This window comes from Botryllus schlosseri, unplaced genomic scaffold (assembly GCF_051294905.1).
Source record: "Botryllus schlosseri isolate E-star unplaced genomic scaffold, Bs_hap1 Bs18a, whole genome shotgun sequence".
In the NCBI taxonomy this organism is placed as follows: domain Eukaryota; kingdom Metazoa; phylum Chordata; class Ascidiacea; order Stolidobranchia; family Styelidae; genus Botryllus; species Botryllus schlosseri.
Window position 1 is genome coordinate 704186 of NW_027648627.1, and position 26759 is coordinate 730944.

A 26759-nucleotide genomic window follows, 5' to 3' on the forward strand; every position below is an offset into this window, starting at 1 on the left:
TTTCATACGACAACGTTAGGCACGAGGATGGAAATTGGGTGAAGATTCGTTTGTACTGAGTAATAACTGGAAGCGTCAGTAATGGCTCAGAGTGGCTGCTTTCCGGCTATTCGTTTTGTCACATTTTTCTGATGTATCGACGTTCCTCATACTTGCAGAATGACTACTCCGCGCACCTTATTCGATTGATAGAGCAGCTGTCGAATAGCCATCCGCGGTCTGAACTATTTGCTTACTGATGTGCGAGTGAAGTTAGTCTACAAACAGGCTGTTGGCAGTGAGTTATGTTACGGACAATGAGCATATAGAACATATCAATGATTGAAAAAACTTCATTACGAAAGTTAATTGACTAACCTTAAACGGTTACATACGGCCTTATGATGTTTTCAGCACCTCTGTTGCCGGACTATCATATTTTACTTAGTTTCAATATGCATCGATTATATGTGCTAACATTCCATGTCCGTGTTCGCGAACTGCTTCAAAGTCACGGGATTGCATCATTAGCGATAATGTGGTGGGACACCATACGAATTTATATCGATTATACAAATAAAATAAACACACACACGAAGCATCACTTTCGGTTTCATTCATTGGAAATGTGGGCGGTGTCGGATTAGTACTGATCTAATATGTGAACAGTCATAACCGCTCGTAATGTTTAAGTACCAGCTGGTACCATCTGTAGTACTGATGTTGAGGCGAGAGCGGTTTTGAATGTTGACCTCAGGGCAATGGTTTCTAACCGGCGTTCCACGGAACATCAGGTGTTCTGCGAGTAAGTATTAGCGGTTCCACAGGAGGTCGTCAAAACCTTACATATGATTTGTGATGAAACGCAATTATTTGTTGCATGCAATTAGGTGCAAATTTATAGGCCATGGTTGCTGCTGGGTTGTATCCAAGTCACAAGGTTCCCAGTGACAGGACTATCTCACTTTTATAGTTTTGACTCGAGTAAAGTCGAGTCATTTTCAATTCACCACCGAGTCAAGTCTGAGTTCAAGTCAGCTAATAGGGGGTCGAGTCCGAGACATAGCGTTCTGACTCGAGTCCGAGTACAAGTCATTTTGTTCACTGTTCAGTTCTCAGTTCAATCCTATTCAAACCACTTTTTTCAACTATGCTCGAATGATATATTAACTCGCATTCATGATAAAGTAATTTTCCTCGGTATTAACAGTTTCTGAACCTATTTTTCAAGTATCAGGACTGATAGACGAAGTATCAATAATGTGGTAACTTTACTATTCTACGAAGTTACAAGGAAATGTTTGTCTTGGCCGTCCTATAGTCTCTAGTCATATGACTTGGATCGAGTCATGCACAACGACCCGAGTACAAGTTGAGTCAATGCAAAAATTGACTCGAGAGTCGAGTTGAGCCATTTTACCATTTACGCATTTGTAAAAATGACTGGAGTCAAGTCGAGTCCCCAGCAAATCGTGACTCGAGTCGGACTCGAGTCGAGTAATTACAACCCTGGGTTGCACACCTTCTGCAGTGCCGCACGCAGGGGGGTGTAAAATCGACACCTCGTCATTTTGAGATGCCAATTCCATCTCCAATATGTATTGCGGTGGTTGCAACCGATATTTAATGGAACACTAGGTGTTCGCTGTAGCTCAAGACACGCGCTCAACTCATACTTATAGTCTGTAATAATTCGGACGTCTTGGCCAGTGTTGGATGCAAACATCTTGGCCCGATCAGTTCCAGGATTGTGACTGACGTGGTGATACGTCGTCTGCAATGACATACGCAGAGAGGTTGGATATCGAAATCTAAGCCTTGTAATTCTGAAATGTCATTTCTATCTCCATTGAATATAAGCTCGTTTGTAATCGAGGAGGTTGGGAGGCGGTTGGCGCACTGCGTAAAACGACTGCGCTAAGACAGCAATGGTGACTGGTTCGAGTCCGAGATCGGGCTAGTTTCTATGTGCCCAGAAACACAACAAACCACCAGTAAGGAGTCCGCACAAGAGAACCGTCGGACGCATGCGAGAGAGTCTGTGACTGGAGAATTAAAGTGAGCGATTGAAGCGCTTGCAAGCGAATGAAACTACGAAGTCATTGAAACTGAACTGCAACAATATCAACGTCGTTATGTAAAGTGGCGATAAGCGTTACTAAAATGTCGTGGATTATTATTGATAATGATAATCATGGAGTTGCTTACAGTTTAGACAGAACGATACGATGATAATTTCCAAGGCGGAGTCTCTAATGTTCTGAACTAGTATCTGAAACGGAACAGCAGATTTGCAATGAATTTTCGTTATACTTTTTTTTTGTATTTTTTTGTTTTGCAGAAATCATATTTTCTCGGTTTCGCTGATTTGAAAAATTCTGGTGGTGCACAGCTCATTCTTCGCACCAACCGAAATTCTATTCTTATAATTAGGGCAATTTTATTGACATGTTAAGAAAAGTCAAAATTAAGTCAAAATTGTATCGTTAAGTCAACAAATATCAAAATTGTAAACTAAGTCAACATAATTTTACAACCTGCACTTCTTTTGTATCGTAGATTTTACACTGTCGGGGAACTTATCATTTGACATCATACAGCTTGTAGCCTACTTTATAGGTCTACCATTGTAGACGGCCCATTGCCTGCTCATTGTGAATCATAAGCATTGAAATGAAACAAATCGGTCGACATGGTGTTATGCTCAACGTACTGCAATATCCTGACAGAAGAAAGACTGCGTGGGCATTACATGGTTCCTAAATCAAGAAGCGCGTTATGAAAAATTGTCATACAGACACCATTGTCTCTGCCCTCATTCATGACATCGCTAGGTTGCTAATGTATTTTATTTCAGATAATAAAACGTAACATAAAATAGTACGGAATTGATATCATACAAGCGAGGCCGTGAGAGTTCGATTTGAAAGTACTGTGATTCAATTTGTCTTCATTCCAATATTATTGTGCGGACATCCATGTAATTATTATACCACTTTCGCAAACTTTTTATGACGATAATATACTTAATTGATCGGCAGGTAACAAGGATCCTCCTACTACTATGATCCCTACCACTACGACAGCAACTCCTACGACCGCACAAGGCATAATAAACACGACTGGTGAAGGGGAATCTACAGACATTATCGGGAGTACTACAGAAGGTAATTAGAATTAATATTACCCAAGTGACCAGGTCGACATACGACCAAAACTATTACTTTGACATCTCGTCATAAGGTCACTACAAAAATGTTCGTAACTATGAGCAATGAACATGCCATGGCCTACAACAGGGCAGGGTAAACATTTTAGCTCGCGGGCAGCTTCACAATTTGAATCCATTCGCCTGCCGCACTATCTAAAATTGAGATACTAAGCCTAAATTCTATGCTGGTATCTGATTATATAGTGACTGACATCTTGGAAATATAATATATAGGCATGTATATTTAAAACAAAGCAAACATTGATTTGATGATAACGTACACGCGTCAGAAACATTGACGATAATTTAAAAGCTGATCATCTGTATTGTCAAAATTAGGGATGAAGGTCGGTCGTAACCATGTTCCGTTTAAATACGCTTCTACAATATATATATATTTTGAGTTAAAATTTTCCTACAGATATAAAGAACAAATCTATATAACACTCGCGAATCGGTTTTTCCAAGTATGGCATTAAAAGTATTAAACTTGCTCGTCTTGTCAATGTAAAATCACACTTGTGGTCCGAATTAAGTCAGTTAATTTTCTCTTTCTGTTATGTTTAGCTATTGCAATCTTCCAAAATGCAGAAGCCTTGAAGCCGGGCTATCGCGCTATCAATGAAATAAAATAAAAATACAACGGTAAGAACATAACTTATCATTATCATGTTGAAATATATTAAGAAATAGTTTAATCAAGTACACGCAGTAACTTGATTTTTAGTACGAATTTTTTCAATATATTTACATCGTTCCTTGAGGCTTTCGCAGGCCGTAGTTTGCCGACCTCTGGCTTGCAATGCCCTGCTTCATTTAAGCACGAAATATTTTGTAGGGTCCGTAATGAATAAAAACGTATGGCGTCATATTGCCATGCAAAACACAAATCAGGTTTTGCCCTCCTGTATGAGCCTCTGCCAGTATAAGTTAGCCATTAATCAGAGTACGCCCGGAGTCATTCATAAGATGTCACTCGACATCGCTTACAGTGAAATGCCATGGGGCACCAAACCTTGTTGCCATTGGCAGCGTTAGACTCCATAGCAGCTGGCAATAGTAAATGACCACCTGGATACCGAATATGCATGTTAATTAAAGTGCTCTCCAACGCGCCATTCTGAAAGTCGGCAACATGCCGCATGGGCATGAATTGTATACGTTTCGAGATTCGCATTGCACTTGAATTTAACTATATAACAGACGGTTCGAGGTGATTCTCGCTCCGCGAGGTGTATTCACTGAGACAACTCTCGATCAAAATATACCGATCCGACCGACTGATCTTCATACTGCAGGTAATATTTGATCATGCGCGTAGCCTATACATCCAACCTATATTACAAGCCGATATTATTCCTAATGGAACTTACGCCTAGTGGTGGATATCAACAGCACTAACAATAGTACTAACGACGCTGCCATGTCTACTCCAAATTTGTTCGCAACGGCACATTTGCTTCCTATATCCACATAAACTAATATAGCTATCATTGCCGCCAAGGAAGTAATTTTCATACAAATACTATACTGCAATCAGTTCATAAATTGCTGTAGCGTAGGCGCACTTCATGCGCAAATGGTCAGACTACTTGACTTGGTTGAATAGGAAAATCACTTTTCTTTCTTCGTCAACAACCTGGTAACTAAACTTTTTGTATTGAATCAGGCCAACTATAGCATCCGTAACTGACATGACGTATGTTACAATCAGGGTTGTAACCAAATCACAAGAGCCCGAGTCATAAGTCAATCTTACTTTCATCGTTTTGACTAGAGTCAAGTCAAGTCGGGTCATTTTCAATTCACCACTGAGTCAAGTCCGAGACCAAGTAAGCGACCAACGGTCGAGTCCGAGTCATGGCATTATGACTAGGGCTGGGCAAAATCGAGTATCTGAGTGATTCGATTCTGAATCACGTATTATGCTTCGAGTCAAGTCGAGTATTCGAGTATCACTCATTATGACGTCATAACAGAATGTGCTATGTCAAAGTTCAAATATGTGCCTTTCATGCCAACACAAAGAATATAACGCCTGTTATTAAGGAATGCGACTGATACTGTTATCCCTCACATTACAGATACTTTGGTATTTTTCGACCATACCGATTCCATTGCACTTTGTGACAATGTTGTGGGATTATCATGACTTCAGAAATGTATTATTTCCAGTATCGTTCGTAGTTTTGTACTATAAGTATCGTATGCTGCGATTCGGTCAATCAAGGTTTCAAGGCAGTGGAAAATAGTATCGCAACTATAATTGTCGTTGAAAAATTATGTTTCAGTGGCGACGCGGGTAATATTTCAGTACTCGAAAAAATCGTATTTTACTACTCGACGCGAATCATCAAAATTATTGCTCGATTCAGATTCGAGTACTCGAATCATTGTGTCCAGCCCTAATTATGACTCGAGTCCGAGTCCAAGTAACTGTGTTGACTGCTCAGTTTCCAGTTATAGTCTTGTTAAACCCACTATATATAACTCTCTTAGGTGATAGCGAATGGTTCGCGTTTGTAATATACTAATTTTCCTGACTTTTAGCAGTTGCCGTGGCATTTTCAAGTACCAGTACCACTATAGACGAAATCCCAATAGTGTGTTTACTTAACTATTCTACGAAATTACAATGAAATGTCGTCTTGGCCGTCTGAGTCTCGAGTTACATGACTTGATTCGAGTCATGTACAATGACTCGAGTCCAAGTCGAGTAAATACACAGATTGACTTAAGTCATTGTGCATGACTCGAAGCATTACCGTATTCTTAGAAAATTACTCGAGTCATCAGAAAATCATGACTCGAGTCAATACAACCCCGCAAACCTGTTGTGGGAAACTAGATATTGGGATAACGGCAAGTTCTGAATAACAATCTTATCTTCACTTCTGGTCTTGACGATGGATAGTCTATCCGAACGCCTTATTTCGATAAAAGAATGGATTTTTTATCAACCAGCTCAGAGTCAATCTTACATCTGGTTGACGATGTTGCAGCAGTGCAGTGCATGCCGCATGAGGACATCAAAGCCATACATACTATATGAGTTGGCAGGTTATCGCGTGCATTCGAACTCATAGCAACGAATAGACCTGCTGGAAACGAGTTATTAATGTGTCCTTCCGTCTGAAACCCGCACTCAGCAACTTGAAACATAGTGCGCGACAAGTAGGCTATCAACGTGAAGCAGCGCGGACGAGGCCTTGTCGCCCTATACAAAGAGCAAAATCTTGTAGATAAGCGTTACGTTACCACGACAATGTGACTCCTCGTTATCATTATCGCCCTGAGACAAGAGCATATCGTGCACTCTAAATACCATGCAAATTACCTCAATCATTAAAAGCCTGTGGTAATCGACACAGCAGCTTGTGACATGCATTATGGTGACGCTGCTATGTTAAAATTCAAAAGTCCTGAATACGCCGTTGACGTAAAATACAGGGATATATAGATATATCTGGTAAGAATTGTGCCTTGCGAATACAAGAGCCTTTTCGCGCGTTCGAAAGAGCAACTAATGACAGTTGCATAACTTCGTCCAACTCGTGTGCTTCGAGCAGTTCATAAACGCGGTGTACACCACTAATTTAAACCTGCTGATGCCATCACCAAGTATAACTACTTATGATAAATCCAATATGCCATTTTCATCATATTTTGGAAGTTTATTTGGTGTTAATTTTCGTATATTTATTATTTTAGTTGACCTCATTATCTCTATATCTAGACATAACTATACAGGACAATGTACAAGTACATGTTAACCTCAAGATTCTTGGAACACGATCTGACATATCGATCTCGCCCTCAGTCACATGCCGCCTCATTCATCGGTTGTCCTTTTATGTTGCCTTCTTTTGCCTTTAATTCATTCATTGTGCATGCCTCCTATTTACATCGCCTAAGCCAGGGGTGGACAAATTTGTCAGCTCGCTGGCCGCATTCTTCATCTGCATCCTTTCACGGGACGCATTATAGTATAATCGGAATTATGAGTCAAATTATTATGACAAAAGTCATAATTCGATGATATAGTAACCATCATATAGTAACCGAAGATATGGAGACAATATACAAACAATTTACTTGAAGCATTGATTCGATGAACGCACATGCGTCAGAAACATTTCAGATTTTAAAAGATGGCGATCCTTGATTTTTAGTACGAATTTTTTCAATATATTTACATCGTTCCTTGAGGCTTTCGCAGGCCGTAGTTTGCCGACCTCTGGCTTGCAATGCCCTGCTTCATTTAAGCACGAAATATTTTGTAGGGTCCGTAATGAATAAAAACGTATGGCGTCATATTGCCATGCAAAACACAAATCAGGTTTTGCCCTCCTGTATGAGCCTCTGCCAGTATAAGTTAGCCATTAATCAGAGTACGCCCGGAGTCATTCATAAGATGTCACTCGACATCGCTTACAGTGAAATGCCATGGCGCACCAAACCTTGTTGCCATTGGCAGCGTTAGACTCCATAGCAGCTGGCAATAGTAAATGACCACCTGGATACCGAATATGCATGTTAATTAAAGTGCTCTCCAACGCGCCATTCTGAAAGTCGGCAACATGCCGCATGGGCATGAATTGTATACGTTTCGAGATTCGCATTGCACTTGAATTTAACTATATAACAGACGGTTCGAGGTGATTCTCGCTCCGCGAGGTGTATTCACTGAGACAACTCTCGATCAAAATATACCGATCCGACCGACTGATCTTCATACTGCAGGTAATATTTGATCATGCGCGTAGCCTATACATCCAACCTATATTACAAGCCGATATTATTCCTAATGGAACTTACGCCTAGTGGTGGATATCAACAGCACTAACAATAGTACTAACGACGCTGCCATGTCTACTCCAAATTTGTTCGCAACGGCACATTTGCTTCCTATATCCACATAAACTAATATAGCTATCATTGCCGCCAAGGAAGTAATTTTCATACAAATACTATACTGCAATCAGTTCATAAATTGCTGTAGCGTAGGCGCACTTCATGCGCAAATGGTCAGACTACTTGACTTGGTTGAATAGGAAAATCACTTTTCTTTCTTCGTCAACAACCTGGTAACTAAACTTTTTGTATTGAATCAGGCCAACTATAGCATCCGTAACTGACATGACGTATGTTACAATCAGGGTTGTAACCAAATCACAAGAGCCCGAGTCATAAGTCAATCTTACTTTCATCGTTTTGACTAGAGTCAAGTCAAGTCGGGTCATTTTCAATTCACCACTGAGTCAAGTCCGAGACCAAGTAAGCGACCAACGGTCGAGTCCGAGTCATGGCATTATGACTAGGGCTGGGCAAAATCGAGTATCTGAGTGATTCGATTCTGAATCACGTATTATGCTTCGAGTCAAGTCGAGTATTCGAGTATCACTCATTATGACGTCATAACAGAATGTGCTATGTCAAAGTTCAAATATGTGCCTTTCATGCCAACACAAAGAATATAACGCCTGTTATTAAGGAATGCGACTGATACTGTTATCCCTCACATTACAGATACTTTGGTATTTTTCGACCATACCGATTCCATTGCACTTTGTGACAATGTTGTGGGATTATCATGACTTCAGAAATGTATTATTTCCAGTATCGTTCGTAGTTTTGTACTATAAGTATCGTATGCTGCGATTCGGTCAATCAAGGTTTCAAGGCAGTGGAAAATAGTATCGCAACTATAATTGTCGTTGAAAAATTATGTTTCAGTGGCGACGCGGGTAATATTTCAGTACTCGAAAAAATCGTATTTTACTACTCGACGCGAATCATCAAAATTATTGCTCGATTCAGATTCGAGTACTCGAATCATTGTGTCCAGCCCTAATTATGACTCGAGTCCGAGTCCAAGTAACTGTGTTGACTGCTCAGTTTCCAGTTATAGTCTTGTTAAACCCACTATATATAACTCTCTTAGGTGATAGCGAATGGTTCGCGTTTGTAATATACTAATTTTCCTGACTTTTAGCAGTTGCCGTGGCATTTTCAAGTACCAGTACCACTATAGACGAAATCCCAATAGTGTGTTTACTTAACTATTCTACGAAATTACAATGAAATGTCGTCTTGGCCGTCTGAGTCTCGAGTTACATGACTTGATTCGAGTCATGTACAATGACTCGAGTCCAAGTCGAGTAAATACACAGATTGACTTAAGTCATTGTGCATGACTCGAAGCATTACCGTATTCTTAGAAAATTACTCGAGTCATCAGAAAATCATGACTCGAGTCAATACAACCCCGCAAACCTGTTGTGGGAAACTAGATATTGGGATAACGGCAAGTTCTGAATAACAATCTTATCTTCACTTCTGGTCTTGACGATGGATAGTCTATCCGAACGCCTTATTTCGATAAAAGAATGGATTTTTTATCAACCAGCTCAGAGTCAATCTTACATCTGGTTGACGATGTTGCAGCAGTGCAGTGCATGCCGCATGAGGACATCAAAGCCATACATACTATATGAGTTGGCAGGTTATCGCGTGCATTCGAACTCATAGCAACGAATAGACCTGCTGGAAACGAGTTATTAATGTGTCCTTCCGTCTGAAACCCGCACTCAGCAACTTGAAACATAGTGCGCGACAAGTAGGCTATCAACGTGAAGCAGCGCGGACGAGGCCTTGTCGCCCTATACAAAGAGCAAAATCTTGTAGATAAGCGTTACGTTACCACGACAATGTGACTCCTCGTTATCATTATCGCCCTGAGACAAGAGCATATCGTGCACTCTAAATACCATGCAAATTACCTCAATCATTAAAAGCCTGTGGTAATCGACACAGCAGCTTGTGACATGCATTATGGTGACGCTGCTATGTTAAAATTCAAAAGTCCTGAATACGCCGTTGACGTAAAATACAGGGATATATAGATATATCTGGTAAGAATTGTGCCTTGCGAATACAAGAGCCTTTTCGCGCGTTCGAAAGAGCAACTAATGACAGTTGCATAACTTCGTCCAACTCGTGTGCTTCGAGCAGTTCATAAACGCGGTGTACACCACTAATTTAAACCTGCTGATGCCATCACCAAGTATAACTACTTATGATAAATCCAATATGCCATTTTCATCATATTTTGGAAGTTTATTTGGTGTTAATTTTCGTATATTTATTATTTTAGTTGACCTCATTATCTCTATATCTAGACATAACTATACAGGACAATGTACAAGTACATGTTAACCTCAAGATTCTTGGAACACGATCTGACATATCGATCTCGCCCTCAGTCACATGCCGCCTCATTCATCGGTTGTCCTTTTATGTTGCCTTCTTTTGCCTTTAATTCATTCATTGTGCATGCCTCCTATTTACATCGCCTAAGCCAGGGGTGGACAAATTTGTCAGCTCGCTGGCCGCATTCTTCATCTGCATCCTTTCACGGGACGCATTATAGTATAATCGGAATTATGAGTCAAATTATTATGACAAAAGTCATAATTCGATGATATAGTAACCATCATATAGTAACCGAAGATATGGAGACAATATACAAACAATTTACTTGAAGCATTGATTCGATGAACGCACATGCGTCAGAAACATTTCAGATTTTAAAAGATGGCGATCCCTAGTCAATTTGTCAAAATTACGGTCGAAAGTAGATTGTACCAATTCTTAAGAAAGGGTGGAAATTTATATGAATTTAATTTATGAGAGAAGCGATCAGCACATATAGATATATGCTCTTTCTGCGTTTGGTCAGCTTCAGAACGCACAATGATGACAGCGTCATAACCAACATATCACCGTAAAATACGTTTCAGTAAAATGCTTACGCTTACCGTGTTGTAATTACCTCTTTGCGTACTTATGTAAGCGCGACATAAACGACATAATTTACTGTTGCTACAAACATTTGATTATTTCGGTTGACTTATTTTGTACCTCATAATTTGATAAATTGTGCCTTTGATTGGGATGGTCGGAATGAAATGGTGTTTCGAAATTACAGCAACAAAACTTTTTGCTTTTGGTATTGATTTGAACATCTCATTATAAATGATTTGAGACCGAAGTTATGAATCATTTGCACCCAACAGCACACAGAACATGTCTACAACACACTCATAAACCGTGTTTTGCAACTACAGCACTAAACGTTAGAGTTCTAACGAAACTAAAATCACAATTGTGATCCGAACCAAGTAATTTCCGTTTTGATTTTCTTGGATGCTCATCAACTGAAACGTTTCGAAATACGTTGACCTCCAGGACGGGCTATTGCGCCTACAATAAAATATTTATCTATACATTTTTACTACATTTCTCGATGCCTACGCAGGCCGCACACTAAGTTGTCCAGTGGTGGCCCTGCGAACGGGGAGGGGGCTGGGCGAGACTTACCGGGGGAGACTATAAGTATCTAACCGTATCAGACCCCCTTTCGCATCTGTTATTATTATCTATCTTTCACCACGGCAAGGTTTGGCCAGGTCCTGGATTCTGCATGTCTATTATTGCATGTGTGCAAGGATAAACTGCATTAAAACTAAGTAATTCTACCGCATGCAGAGACGTGATGATAATCGGGATACGGGACTTTTCTAACAAACAGAGATTTGATGATGATTGACACATCTGTACGGAATCATATTCTTGCTTGGCACACGGATTTCCATGTTTATTCGTTATTATCCTTTAAAAAAGCGCATAATCCGAATAGGGGGCCCTTCGACCAGGGGGGTCCCGGGTGACCGCCCATCTCGCCCACCCTCAAAGCCACTACTGATGTTGTCATGTCCGTAGTTTTCCCACCCATGGCCTTGGCCCAGATGTTTCTGATTTCAAAGACTACTCTAAGTCGTTTCAACACGTTCCTATCTTTTCATAATATCGCAGTATTGTGGTGTTTTTAAATGATAAAATTATTAATAAACTGATACTGATACTAAGTCAACGAGTCCCGTATAGAATATTCTCCTTGAGAACCGACCCGGAGGTTTGCACGTCGGCTTGTGCAAAAGTGTAAGTCGAATCGGTTGCCGTTGCATTTGCACTGATGGCGTCGCATTCCGTTTCAGAACATGTCCCATCATTTTCGTTCAATCTTGTGACATCTGACGATTGCTTTCCTGACCCATCCATTTCGTATATTTCATGTCCTTTCAACTCCGGGCTAGCATGCAGGTCTCTGTCTTTTTTTCTTCCATTTCTTAACGGCAATAAAATGCTTTTATAAGTACCTGTTTCAAGTGATATATTGATTCAGAGCATGGCTCGAGGAGGAAGCGGTATCCGAATATCATTTATCATGTGTAGTAAACCTGGGGCCATAGAAGGAAAATTGAGCGGGTGTCGAGTGTCGACACGTAATTCAATTAGTGTGTGTTGGCGGCAGTCGACATGCAAATTGAATTTCCGACTTGACTCCAGCGATTCAATGCAACTTCATTTTCTCGATTTAAATATAGTGGTGCCGTTTGCAATTTGAGCCTCACAGTATAGATGCGAACAACAGAAGAAAGTGATGCGCCCTATATAGAAATACCAATTTGGAATAGTGTGCTCCTCACAAAAGAAAATTTGTTTCTGTTGCGTTTTGGCGATTTTAAAGTCTTTACACTATACCGAAAATCCAGACTGGAGGTCAAGAAATAACAGCATGCGAAAAAGTAGAAGATGTAGTAGAAGATCTAGATGTAGTAGAAGATGCATCAACATTTATAACTTGCCATAAATTTTCGAAAACACTCCCTTCATCAACTCTACCGATGATTTTGATCACATGGGTTGAAAAAGGATAAAAATGTGATATTAATATGCGGAAACTATACACAACTACTAATATTAGGGACAAATTCATTCCTGAATTTGAAAATAGTTCGCGCCATACGCGACTACATAACGATTCCCAGTAATTATTCATAACATAAATACTCTCAAGTTCCGTGCAAATAGTAAGCAGATATATGAATACATCGGAAATGCAGATAGATTGTAAGATGAGTTTTCAGCGTCCAGTTAGTTTATCACGACTATGCACTAGAATGCGGCCGTAAAGCACATAAGTATGATAATAGAAATTCGGCCGTGAATAGCAAAAAGGTTGGCCACCCCTGTTATAGACAGACTATCTCACAGAGACTTAGCTATCCCGTGTTATGCCATCGATATTAGGTAAAATACAGAACAGCATATAAGCCAATCGTACGCGTTTGCAGTTGGGTCGATTTGTAACGAAGTACTTTCACTTTGTCCGATGGGTCGTATGGCAGTATCCGAAACATGGAGTACAAATCTACTCACGTAAGTGAAACTGACATATCTGTGAGATCGTGAACAACTCACAGCATTGTCACATTGACGAATAAAGTCGACATAATCGAGGTTTTTCCTCTTGTACAGCTTACTCAACCGGTTGGGTTTTAGACTAGTTCCACTCCTACTTGAAAATTTTTAGGAACATACTTTTTTTACAATTTGAACAGTACAAATTATAGTTGTGGCAGTTTTCGTCACTTTTATTAGTGGACTTGTGAAGCAATGCGCGGAATTTCCCCCGTATCACCCTAACTGAATGTGGCGAGATGACGTAGTGGCAGAGGTGGTCAAAGTAGTCAAGAAAGCTACTCAAGTAGAAGTAGAAGTAGCGACGAGAATATCAACTCAAGTACGAGTAGAAGTACTTTTTCAATGAGCCATCTAAAACTACTTGAAGTAGAAGTAGAATTGACTCGCTTTAAATCTACTCAAGTAAGTAAGTAGTTTTGAAAACAGTCTTTATTCGTTCGCATGGACAGTCAAAACCAACAAATTGAGCTACGCCGAAGGTGCAGAGAGCTTGATTCGTATTGACGCATCCCAGGAGGTATCAATTTTCGACAGAATAATCATTGTATCGCATCATGGGATGCAAATTATAGTATTGATATGAAAATGCGATACTAACCCTTTGTTTACTTGAAGACTCTGTTTTAGAGAATATCATGGCATGGCGCCCTATACCCCATATTATAAGGCCCCAAGTTTAGGCGAATAGCACTACGTAGAAGTTGTATCGGATATGGTTTCATCACTTTGCGTGATTAGTATACGTAAATACCAAAATACTGTGGATCGTAAAACTTAGATTTAGTGTAGCTTTATTTTCGGAAAATAGAGGCATTACTACACTTTCTTTTATGCTACAACATGTATGTTCTGCAGACAAAAGAACTAAAAGTAATTAGAACTCAAAGTATGATACTCGCAATTGAAAGAGAAATAAAAATACCACTTCTAAAAAGCGGAAAATAAATTTCATATCTTTTGTCCATAAAGTTTCAAAGCTGATCTGCTGAAACAGGTGTAACGTTCAAAAAAGCTGGATATTCCAGATTAGCAAGACACGTAATGGGCTGCCAGATTACGATATGATAGGTATCCTAATTGCTAGATTGCGGAACGGAGTTTCAAACATTATGGTGGGCCATATTTACTGTAATGAAGTATTTGATGTGGGCGACAATGCGGTGTGAGAGGTACCAAGCAATCCGGTACTTAAATTATATTCACTGATACTTTCGTGAAAACATATTTGTCACTCCATAATTACTGTGCGCGAAGCGCAACAAAATTTCTGGGTTTTAGTTGACTTTTATGAATATTAAATGTTGGTACTCCGAGAAAACAGCCCCGAAATTCCTCAGGCTATCTTTCGTATTGGGGGATTAAACTACTTCTACTTGACAAACTGAAAATAGCGAAAAGTAAGTAAGTAGATCACAAAATATTACGAAGTAGAAGTAGGATTAGAGGAAATCAGATCTACTTGAGTAAGTACCAGAAGTAGAAGAAAACTACTTGAGTACTTCGAAAAAGTAGAAGTACTTCGTTACTGACCACCTCTGCGTAGTGGTATGATCCACAGCTGCAACACCAATGAGTTGCGGATTTCAGTCCGGCCGAGGTCGACCCCGGAATTCTTATCTAAGTGTTGGAGGTTTATCAAGGCTCGTCCTCACCATCCCATCCGTGGTAAGCGGTGTCTTATAAAAGCCTAGAAGTGGGCCGTGGTACAAGTCGGCCGCAACGGAATAAAATTGACGAAAATTAGCCTGGTGTAAATGACCATGATAGTAGTCGACAAACCCCATGAATGTCACAAAAAAATTAACAAGCCGTAACTAGGTATAGTTTAAAAAATTGTAGCTGTACTTGTAGTATTTATAGCCATTTTGCATTATTCGCGAGTATGCATATTGTGATTTTGAAAGTGTAGTCACCTCAGATCAACTGCTGGACGTATGCGAACCCTGGGCCAATTCTACAGTTTGAGAATTTTGCTTCATTATTGCCTAGCCGTTCATTTTCATATTCCACTTGAAGCACTATGAAATTGCTACTACTACTTGTAATTGAGTAACGCTCCGAGTTCTATATCTAACTGAGTAGCAACGCTGACTTTTTTGAACAACTCTGAACTTGCCATCACATAATATGTTAAACACTGGAGAGTGGGGATGTGTGATATCATGAGGTCCCTCTTGCATATGACGCTTCGAGTTATTAAAATAAATCCCGTGCGTCCCTGAAACAGGTCGTATTGCCCTGGCTTGACCATCCACAATACTCTATCATAACATGCGGGGCGTAGCTATAGTTTCACCATAGATTTTACGAAGAGGATACCGAGTCTGAAATAGGACATGTGGATAGTAGACGCATTCAGAATCGCCCGTAAACATACGGATGTTTGTTTTTCCAAGTACCATTGTTATCGATATCGAAGACTCGCGTTCGAATAACATCATAGCAGAGATTTGAACGGGAATTTCGTTCGTCACACTTGTATCATGGTAGCAGAATATATTTTCAACAAGTTATTTATTAGTGGAGTCATTTTTTATGGTTTTAGAGGGTAATTAAGCTCGTTTCGACTTACAACTGAATGTAAGCGACACCTCGACCAAACTTGCTTTTCAAAACAATTCACTTGAATGTAATCTTCTGACCCCTAGTCTACTACTTCTACGTGGACTATTTTGGGAATGTATTGAAAATCGTGCTTCCATCCCTATTGAGTGGAATGTTACGTCAATACATATTCTCACTCTTCTGCGAGAGTATAATATCGACTTTTGCCCCTCTGGTGTTATACTTTCGCTAGTTTGTTTACTCGTCATTTACACGTCACAACGACTAATAATTTGACCGATTTTGGTTTGGTCAACCTCATTTGAAGAGCTTTTTCGAGGTACAGAACTACAATATACAATTGAATAGTAGCCTATATTCATATTTAAATGAACCCGAATATTTTCGGCTGACACTCGTCACGGGTAATCGTCAGCAACTAGTAGAGAATAAGAAAGAACATCGATACGATTGTTGATATACAATGTTCATTCCAATGCTCTACTAGTTGCTGACGATTACCCCTGACGAGTGTCAGCCGAAAATATTCGGGTTCATTTCAATATGAATATACCATTCAATTCAGCCTCATCTGCTCACATACGCTCCACAACCTGGTCAGTTGAAATGCAATATGATCTTATTCTTTGTTTCTAAATTCCCTGTGAGATGCATGAGTAAGTAATTTTTATAAATAATGAGCGTGCAATTATTTTGCAGATGACGTAGTCACGTCACAGAGGTTCACAAAACCTTTTTGGCAGCTGTATCCGATACTTACCTAATACACATTATTATGACGACTGCTACCAAAGTCAGCAGCAGCAGGCTTGCTGCAGATGCGATGATAATAATGTTATTTCCTAGGCCTTGCGGGTCCGTGTCTGAAATGAATGAATACACGTCGCAGCTGTTCGAAATTTACAAGACAATCCCCTTTTCGGGAAGCTGGTTCACGGTATGTACGATAGAGACATGACAATAGATTCGACATCGTCGAATATTGATATATTCAAATGCACAAAGATCAGCGGATGAAAATGCAACTCTTGATTACAATTGACTGTCGCGGGGTGTCTAGACTTCCCAGCGACCGTCTGCAGCCTATATGTGTCAGTGTTGCGACAAGGAAAGATATTGCGATGTGAATTATTCTCTATTAACTGACAGCAAAGATTTCGGACGGCGAATCAATAATATGTGAGCATTTGAGCAATTCAGCAATGGTCACATGAGAATCATTCAACCGTGACGGTGTCATATGACTTTCGAAGTACAGTAAACCTGTATTAGGCGTACTGCTAGACAACAGTAAAGAAAATCGTGAGGGTGGGAGTTGGAATTGGATTTCAAGCCTTCACGGTTGAAGTTTTAGGAGTCGGAGTAGAAGTTGAAGTACGTATAAGTAGCTTATACTGTCTGGAGTCCGAGTTAAAGTTGTAGCAGATTTTATTGTTATCAATCACGTCACAATAATACATCATATCCGGTAGCTGATTCCAAAAGTATGAAAACTATTTCCTCAAAATAGCAGCACTTCAGTACCAACCTGGTAACCGTGTCGTATCCAAGTCGTTTGTGGCATGATTTGCTGTGGTAACGCTTGTCTTTGTTGAGTCGACGTGTATGCTACTATTGTAATACACGGACGGAATAGATTTCTCTCCCACTATCGTAGAAGACACTAAAAGAAACTGGTGTAAGGACCACGTATATCAGTTAGGTCTATTCAGTCTTGATTTGTCATGAAATCTGTCGAAACCACCATCCTTGAATTGAAAGGGAATATATCCATGTATTCATGTAGCCAAATATATGTATCCAATATATCCATGTATCAATGTAATTTGCAGGAACTATATACATGACATAAATGCATGATCACAGTCCGAGCCATTCTTTTAGCAAGTTTGGTAATGCGTTTTCTAATGACCTTCTAATTTATATCCATATCCATATATCCTAGCATGAAGCAGTGGTCTGACAGTCAGGGGGAAACTATTTCAAAACAATTGAGCTGTCGGATCTCTAAATGTTTGAATGTTCTAGGATTTTAGATTCATACCAGTAATAGCGAACGCTAACTGTGACAAATAACGGTTCCCACACACAAGCCGTTATTTGCAGATTAGAAGAATATTGATTTCGGGCTTGCTTGCATTCCATTAACTCGTTAATATATCAAAATAATGATTTGCCGTACACTTATAAAGAAATGGATCACTTGGAGCGGTGCGGTCGCATTTAAAAGAGATCGTGTTTTAAAATAAGCTTGTTCGAAACATGTTTTAAGCAATGCTTCATATACAAAAACCTTCAAAAATACTATTGGGTGTTATTTTATGCAAAACCTTTCCCAAGACTTTTAAAATGTTCGTGACGACAACTCGCACTAGAAACAATGGCAGAATGTAACGTCGGGGAATTATTTCGTTCTTGTAACTACATGATTGCAGATGACTGAAGACTGGTTGCGTTTTCTTCTTGTTGTTTTGGGACAAGAGGGGAAAGTCACTGGTTTGATCGCATCGTCACGTATTCATAGCACGGTCAATAAAAATCGATGGCTACTTTCTAAATGACAAGATTCATCTTTCCAACTAACGCACAGCGGGTGATGATACTACAAATATATGTAGTTTTCGAAACTAGTTTCAGTTAACGTGATATACAGTTTGTATCGGCCAGTTTCTATAGCCTTGACGCTCATAAAGGTGATGCAAAGCTAACATTGCAACATTCGAGGGAGATTTTGGGAGGTTATAGGACCATACGCAGAATAAAATACAATAAAACGCGGTACTGATTGCGAATATATATAAATTTTATTCTGCGTATGGTCCTATAACCTCCCAAAATCTCCCTCGAATGTTGCATTGAAACGGAGTTAGGTAGTGTGACGCAACCATGCCGTCTGGGAGTAGGTGAAGAACAGCGCAAACGGCAAGCGTACTGGCCCTTGTTGCGCAACCGATTGAGCATTCACACTCTCACTCTCGTGAGCAATTGCTCTTGAGCTGCTCAGACGGCATTAGTTTGCATCGCAATACCAAATTATGTTATAATGCAACATTCCAGGTTGATTTTGGGAGGTTCGAGAACCACAAGCAGCATAAATTTTTTATATTCGCAATCAGTACCGCGTTAGCTTCCGATTGATAACAGTTTTGTCAAATTTAATGCTCGGCAAGCCGGTCAAAATTTACCGTCAAATTGCCTTTGACCAAATTGAAAGTGTGACATAGACCAATTTCACTGCTCCGTGAGATTTGCATGTGTCCACACCATATAGGACACTATGGACGCATTGTACGTTGAATTAAGTTCTCTTTCGTTAGGCCATATTTCATTGTGGGTCGCACAATGAAATTTACATGATTGTCAAAAACTACATGAATACTTGAATCGAAATAGGCGCACTTTAATACTGGCCATTTCTTTCAATAACAATGCTATTATATTCTAGCCTATTTATGTTGATTCCAGTGAAATCTGATCGTCCTATTTTGGTTATACCGGGTATTTCCGTTATCGTCGTTGTTGTTGCTGTTGTCGTCGTTGGCGCAGTAGTGGTTGTGGTGGTAGTTGTAGTAGTTTCCCTTCGACCTTTTGAATAATTGATGCATGAAGTGACCATTGATAATAATAATCTAACCGACGTAGTCTTGTCAGTTTGCCAGCTATACCTCAATCCTTGTACTGAGTTCACATTTTTAGGTGGCATTGGTTTAACATTGCGGGTGTTGATACAATGCTGGTTGATAGGGTCGAATACAATTTTCTATTACAGTGTTTCCTACACTTTTTTCAGTTGGCGTCTCTCTGAACAACGAACTAAGTATCAGCGTCCACCCCATGTGGGTCGATGATTTCGCTGAAATGTCTATTTTGCTAACATGAGTAGCTTTGTGCCATGTTTTGATGGCTGTAATACTTCCATGCTGCAAGGCTTTCGCGATGACAAAAAGTACCGAAACTCAAATTTTCGTAGTTATTAAAACTTTTATTGGCAAGGGACGTATATGTTTAGTTCTCCTCCGAATTAGCTCTCACCATTCGACTCTCATAAATGTAAATATTACTCGATTTTGAATATTACTACTCCAATGGTTGTGGACACGAGTATACCCTGCAGCAGTGGTTCGTTAACCGCCAATTCGTGTCAAATTTTCAGCCAGTCCGTCAAATACATTTCAATGTAATTCTCATTTGCAAAATGGAAAAGGTTGAAGGTTTTTCTATTAATTAGCCAAATAAAACACCTAATTTGAAACAGCGTTAAAAATTTAGAACATCATTTAAAACGCTTTCTGACGTACATGGTTTAGCAAGTTTCAATTCCGCAAGTTGTAGGCCTATGCTGCTGAAAAGTAGCCTGCAATTCATTAAATACCAGGGTTATATGAAAGACGAGAAGACTTTTTATTTTAAGTTTCGAAAATTCGGCGGTACAATTTAGTATCATTGGACAGTATAATAGAATCAAGCAAACAGTCGAAAAGTGAAAATAGAGTTGATGGTTTTGATATGTCTTTGCCTTTCAAAAGCTACTATAGAACCACACGCATAACAGATGCGGTATCAATCAAAAGATAACAGAAAATTTTGTCGTATTTACATTCTTGAATTAATTATGAATGTTGGGAGTGAACCGGTCTGCAAAATTTGTTTTGATATTTTACCTCTCCGCAAGCTGAAAAGATTGAAAGCCAAATACTGTATAGCCCAATGCTTTTGAGTCAGTGTGCCGTGAGACATTCGCAGATGTGTCGCCACTCGCCACGCGAGGTTAATTGCCACAGAGGCAGTCACTTGGTATTTGTTTCTGGTGATAATTTTACAATTGTTGCGGCAAGAGACAATCGTAATTAAAGTCGATGACATGCAGAAGTCCATCAGTTCAGAGTTTGATAATAATGGGTAAATACTATGCCAACAAATCACCACGGCACACTCATACCCATTGCTATGGGATACCGATTTCGCGGTAGCGATTTTTTAAATACCGCATAACATGAGCACTGAGCAGTCTACAAAATGCAAATGGTGACCTTTTTATTACACCAGGCTCGACAGTTGTGTCACGTTTTGCTGCGCTTCTGAACTGATTCCACAACCTATACGGTTCATTGTCTTGACGAGGGAGGGAAAGAGATTTCTTCCGCCAATTGAAGATCGAAAAAAATGTAAATTTGTGGTACAAAACAATGATTGCTCCATGATGACTGGTTCCAGCGGTACTGAAGAATGTGAGGAATACTGTGCATTATTCTCAACCTTTCGAAAGTGTTTCTCGCACAACCGCAATGTGTTACACGACCAGACGACAAATGCGACATATAGAGAAAGCCTCTTATCCGTTGGGCATGAATTAGGTGTTGGCCGGTTATCATATAGAATTCGGATACCGATGTCAGCATCGCTATATCCTCGTTATACTATAGAAACGCGATCTAAGGCTGGAAAATGTCTGCTCGGGACGGCATTTACTAGCGAAAACGCCGAAAACAACGCAATTTTTACCGCCTCTGTTAAGCGCAGCAACGAAACTCTGCACTGTGATATCACAGCATGTATATTTGTGATTTTAAAACATTCTCTATGCGTTAAATTCGCGGTGTTTCGAAACCACTACGGGTGAAAAACAAGGAAGTAAACCAAGGTGTCGGAATCCAAGCTATCAATACCGTACTATATTCAAATTCGATTGTATAACAATTTTACAATAACACATTTTACAATCCTATGTGTACCATATATTGAGTTAAATGAAACTGAAGTTTATCAACAAATATTAGAAACCAGCACTTACCAGATAATAGACTTCCCATATTTGTCAAGTAGTAGTATTTGCCTTTGTACCGATATTACTTATTGCTCTGCATCAATTATGTAATAGATGTTTGATGTATAATTCTGGATATTTCCATAACAAATCTAATATTTATTAAATGAAAACCATGCGCTGTATAATATACACGGGGGAATTATGCGTATGTAGGCCTACCAGATATTCACCATACCTCCTGGTTCAATTTAGACTATCGGCTCTTCCAGGTACCTAATTTTAATTTCACACCCATTTTAATGGTGAACTAGTAAAATACATCCACCCCTATGGCGATATATATTCGAGAGCTGTGATGCGATATTTTCGCGTGTACACCACCTTGTTGTGTCTTCTCGGGATGCCATAGAAAATCAGAACACAGCCTATTCCTGGGATATTTCTCCTTCAAAATTGGTTTATTTTGCCCGTTTTAGCTCATTGGAATGCATGTGAAAGCAAGATTTCATTGCATTTTCCGCTATGGTTTAAGGTGGAAGAAATCCACGATTTGCGTTAACAATGTGGGTATTGGAATTGGCGATATGCTATAATAACAAGCTAAAATAGTTTTTTTACAGTACATGAGATTTCTCGCGAATATGCTTGGCATCAAAGAAACGGTGAACCGATTGATTCCTGAGCTGCTAGCGTATAGCATGGCTCGATATGATTCCGGGTGGGGAATTCAATGGTTTCTGGTGGGGGAATAGACGCACCTGTTAAACATTATATACGGAGACACATGCGCGATTACGTTTACCAGTTGACTGCTGTGGCCTGTGAAACGTATGTATCGAAAATTATATTGCGTGCTGTTTACAAAAATCTGTTTTCAACTCTGGTCAGTCAACGATAGCGTCACAAACGCATCCAGCACGACCAGAATGACGTGAAATAACGCTTTCGCCAAATTTTCAGGGTTACTCGTATCGGTTCACAATAGGTTTTACGTTGCGGTTATAAGCGATTGTCTTGCGTACTGTTGTGGTTGTGTGTCTTGTGTTCTCAAACAAGAAATAGCTTCTCTGTAATGACAGAAAAAAGGAAATACGAGGATAGTTTTGTGTAGTGGGGAATAAAGACTCGGAATAAATCTGAAGTGGGGAATGAAGTCAACAAGGTTGGAGACCACTGGTCTAGAGATATCGGGAAATCTTGAAACTTTAAGTGCGATGACCAGTTGGATTAAAATTATTGTCGCTGATCACTGAAAGCTGACCCGCATATATGTGATCTAGATTTATTTGCTGATTGACGACAAAGTAAAAGAGGAAAGTCATTGAAATTGAGAAAGACTTGAGACTCGCGAACAGTAGCCTAATCTCAACCGCACCGTCACAGAATATTCATAACCAGACAGAGACTTCCTAAGCTCTGTGCTGCCACGTCTACTCGGAAGTTGCTCTCGACTTCATATTTCCTTCCTCCTATTCACGTATACTATTATACCTAGTGTTGCTACCAAGGATGTATTTTTCATTCAAATCTCATAGTACAATCACGCCATAAATGCGTGCAGAGCAAGCCCACTTGCTATCGGAAGTGATCGGATTCGATCTCGTATACTCGTATTGTTCACTATAGGCTTGTTTGGATGAAGAAATTATGTTTCAATCTTGATTTACAACCATGTTGCAAGATAGCGTAATGCAGTGCCTTCCAACCTTTTTCCGCCCACGTACCATTTCGAGGTGTTATGCAGTGCTCGCGTACCACCTACATATAGTTACGCGTTCCGGAGCCGGTCAAAATATTTCTGCCATTTATGACGTCATATTCACGTATTTGTCCTATGCGAGGTGTAATATCAAATTCTATTAAACTATAGGCCAGGGGTCGGCCACCCCCGGCACGCGTGCCATTTGTGCCAAATTATTTCGCAAATCAACATAAAATAGAGTCTTTTTGGCAGATTTTATTTATCTAGCAAAATTTTTCGCGCTTTGCGTGATTTACTGGGACCTGATTTCGTTATTATATTTTTATAAATATGCATAATGTACCTAAATAAGTCCACCCGTATTAGCAGTTATGAAAGAACGGCAATTTATCATATCTTATGAAAACGTTCGAACGCTTTGGTGCAGCCTGCGGGAGCACGACTATAGTATTGTTTGTTTTGGGGTATTCATGGTGTTTGTCGACTACTATGGTCATTTACACCAGGCCGATATTCTTGTTATTTTCCGTAGCTGCCGACTTATAGCACGGCCCACCTCTTGGCTTTTGTAAGACACCGCTGACGCGGATGAGGTATGCTATAGTATGCTATATGAACCGGCATTTCGGCGCTGGGCATTTTCACGCTAGGAGACATGACCTGGACATAACGTTTCGGAGAAACATGCGACCATTCGACTCCGTGCGGTTAGTGCGCTGTCAAATTGAATGGCGGCGATAATGAATAAAATAACCGCTACATTCCGGCCAAAACGTTCGACATTGATGTGTCCACTGTCCAGGCGCCGAATGGTAAATTCGCCCCAACTTGGTCCCCGCGTATCAAATGAGGCCCGCCGAAGATAACATTGAGTCCGGTGTCAAAATTCTAATTTGGAATCGTGTTTGTCTCACGAAAGGAGATATTCTTTTAGTTTCGTCTGATATGTCTCATCGATTCCAATATATCTGGAGCAACGACCTTGACCGCTTTTACGCAATCTAGTGACAGTCCAACCCTAATGTAACATCAAACCGACATGTATGATACAGGGATGGTCACATTTTTCATCACCAGGCCATATCATCGTAACAACATTGATGTGCCTGTCATTTATTGGCTATATGGAACCGAATACAGCGGACTTGGAAACGATCAAAGCAACCACAGAATAGGCCACCGATCACAGCGCGACTAAAAATAAATGATGAAAATATTACGTTTATTAGGCATATTACATATAGTGCGTGAGCAACCAAAATTTATTCCCTCCGCGACCAATACTTAAAGATTCACTGGCGTAACTGATGTCGTTGCCAGCTGAAATTAAGCGGTTGGTGAGATTCCTTGCTTGAAACGCTAAATATGACAAAATTGAAAATGTTTGGCACGCGAGTTCGTAATATTTTGTCATTTTGGAAAGCTGCATACGGAAGGTTGCCGAGCCCTGAACTTGTCATTATCAGCCAGGGTTGATGGAATGCGTGGAATTGTTGTTTCGCCACCAGTCGCAAGAAGAACAACACAGTGAAATAACAACAAAAAACCTAAACCCAACACCACCTGAACTAATAACTCCATTCGGTCGAGACAAAAAAACAGTATCTACTCGCGTACCACCTGGCAGACCTTTTCGTACGACTAGTGGTACGCGTACCACATGTTGGGAACCACTGGCGTAATGGTATAATCCACAGCTGCGACGCCAATTGGTTGCGGGTAGGGCTGGGCAAAATCGAGTACCTGAGTGATTCGATTCTGAATCACGCATTACGCTTCGAGTCGAGTCGAGTCTTCGAGTACCACTCATTATGACGTCACAACATAATTCCATATGGCAAAGTTCAAATATGTCCCTTTTATGGCACCACAAAGAACGTAATGCCTGTTATTCGTAACATTAAAGATCCTTTGGTATTTTTTCGACCATACCGAGTTCATTGCACTTCTTAACAATGATCATGACTTTGGAAATGTGTTATTTCCAGTAACTTTCGTAGCTTTGTACTATGTCTCGTATGCTGCGACACGGCCAATCAAGGTTTCAAGGCTTCCTCGGTGGAAAATAGTATCGAAACTTTAATTCTAGTTTGTAAATTAACATTCAGTTGCGAGAAGAGTATAATTTCAGTACTCGAAAAAATCGTCTTTTACTACTCGACTCGAATCGTTAAAATTAATACTCGATTCAGATTCGAGTACTCGAATCATTATGCCCAGCCCTAGTTGCGGGTTCGATTCCGACCGAGGTCGACTCCAGAATTGCTGCATATGTCTTGGAGGTTTATCCAGGTTCCTCCTCGTCATCTCATCCGTGCATGCGGTGTCTTATAAAAATCCTAGACGTGGACCCTGCTATGAGTCGGCAGTTACGGAATAGAGAGGAACAATATCTACCTGGTGTAAATGACCATAGTAATCGACAAACACCATGAATATCATAAACAAACAAACCATGTGCTGTGCATCGATTGATAGCATACATAGCTATCAACACCAGACATGGGGTGATTATTTCATGAATGTAATCGATTGCGATTACGATTACTTTGGAAAAGTAATCACGATTATTCACGATTACATTTATTTTGCTTCTTAGAAGTGATCTTAGGAAGATAACAATGCGATGAATAGGCCTCATGAGAGAAGATATTTCTTTGTAAATGAGACGTCATGGCGCCATTTCCAGTATATGACATAATATACCATTGCATGATTTTCAGAACTATAGGCATTTCGGTACCAGCCAATACCGCGCCGCGTCACACCAAGACATGCTAACTTGGCTAAAACATTGTGTATTTGTCCAATGTTCATAGCCGCGCTGGATGGTCGAGGCGAATATTCTTCTCAATCCCAGCCCCACAATATACAAATGCCACCCGTGGCACCCACTGAGGAAAAAAATGAACGCCGTGTAGAAATGACAATTTCCGGGTGCGTCTCACCAAAGTTTTTCGTTTAGTTTTCTTATCGTCTGCTACGTTTGGGGGATCCAATATCTTTTGACTATATATAGCAGACATGAGGTCATGAATTAACAACATGCAATAAAGTTATAGTTGTAAATTACGTGCCTAAATATTCGCGTTTGGCGAGACGTGACAGCAAATAAACAGCTAATCCATATCGCATCAATTCGTGTTTTCCAGCTCTTGTAAAAATCCCGGTCGGTAAAGGGGGGTCTGGGGGACTTCGCCCGCCAG

General features: G+C 40.0%; 1 protein-coding gene across 2 annotated transcripts; it reads right to left on the reverse strand.

Annotated features, from left to right (window-relative positions):
- Positions 1 to 12023: 12023 nt before the first annotated feature.
- LOC145459843 (uncharacterized) lies at positions 12024 to 22445 on the reverse strand. 2 transcript variants are annotated; one of them, XM_080338364.1, is made up of 5 exons: positions 21876 to 22445; positions 19580 to 19669; positions 17613 to 17747; positions 16845 to 16947; positions 12024 to 12380 (listed from the first exon to the last, which is right to left on the reverse strand). In XM_080338364.1, exons 1-5 carry the CDS (start codon positions 21892 to 21894, stop codon positions 12122 to 12124), a joined length of 606 nt encoding a protein of 201 aa, XP_080194490.1. In that variant the 5' UTR covers positions 21895 to 22445; the 3' UTR covers positions 12024 to 12121. The 2 variants fall into 2 exon arrangements, with proteins under 2 accessions (XP_080194490.1, XP_080194489.1); XM_080338363.1 differs by lacking the exon at positions 21876 to 22445 and having other exon boundaries at positions 19580 to 20622.
- Positions 22446 to 26759: the final 4314 nt, after the last annotated feature.

Excerpts from the sequence above, each read along its gene's own strand:
- LOC145459843 (XM_080338363.1), bottom strand. The coding sequence starts at position 19,787 with ATGCCACCTAAAAATGTGAACTCAGTACAAGGATTGAGGTATAGCTGG. Across the intron at positions 17,748-19,579 it reads GACGATAACGGAAATACCCG|TGTCTTCTACGATAGTGGGA; the intron begins GTATAACCAAAA and ends AGTTTCTTTTAG. Across the intron at positions 12,381-16,844 it reads GTCATAATAATGTGTATTAG|AAATGGAAGAAAAAAAGACA; the intron begins GTAAGTATCGGA and ends ATTGCCGTTAAG.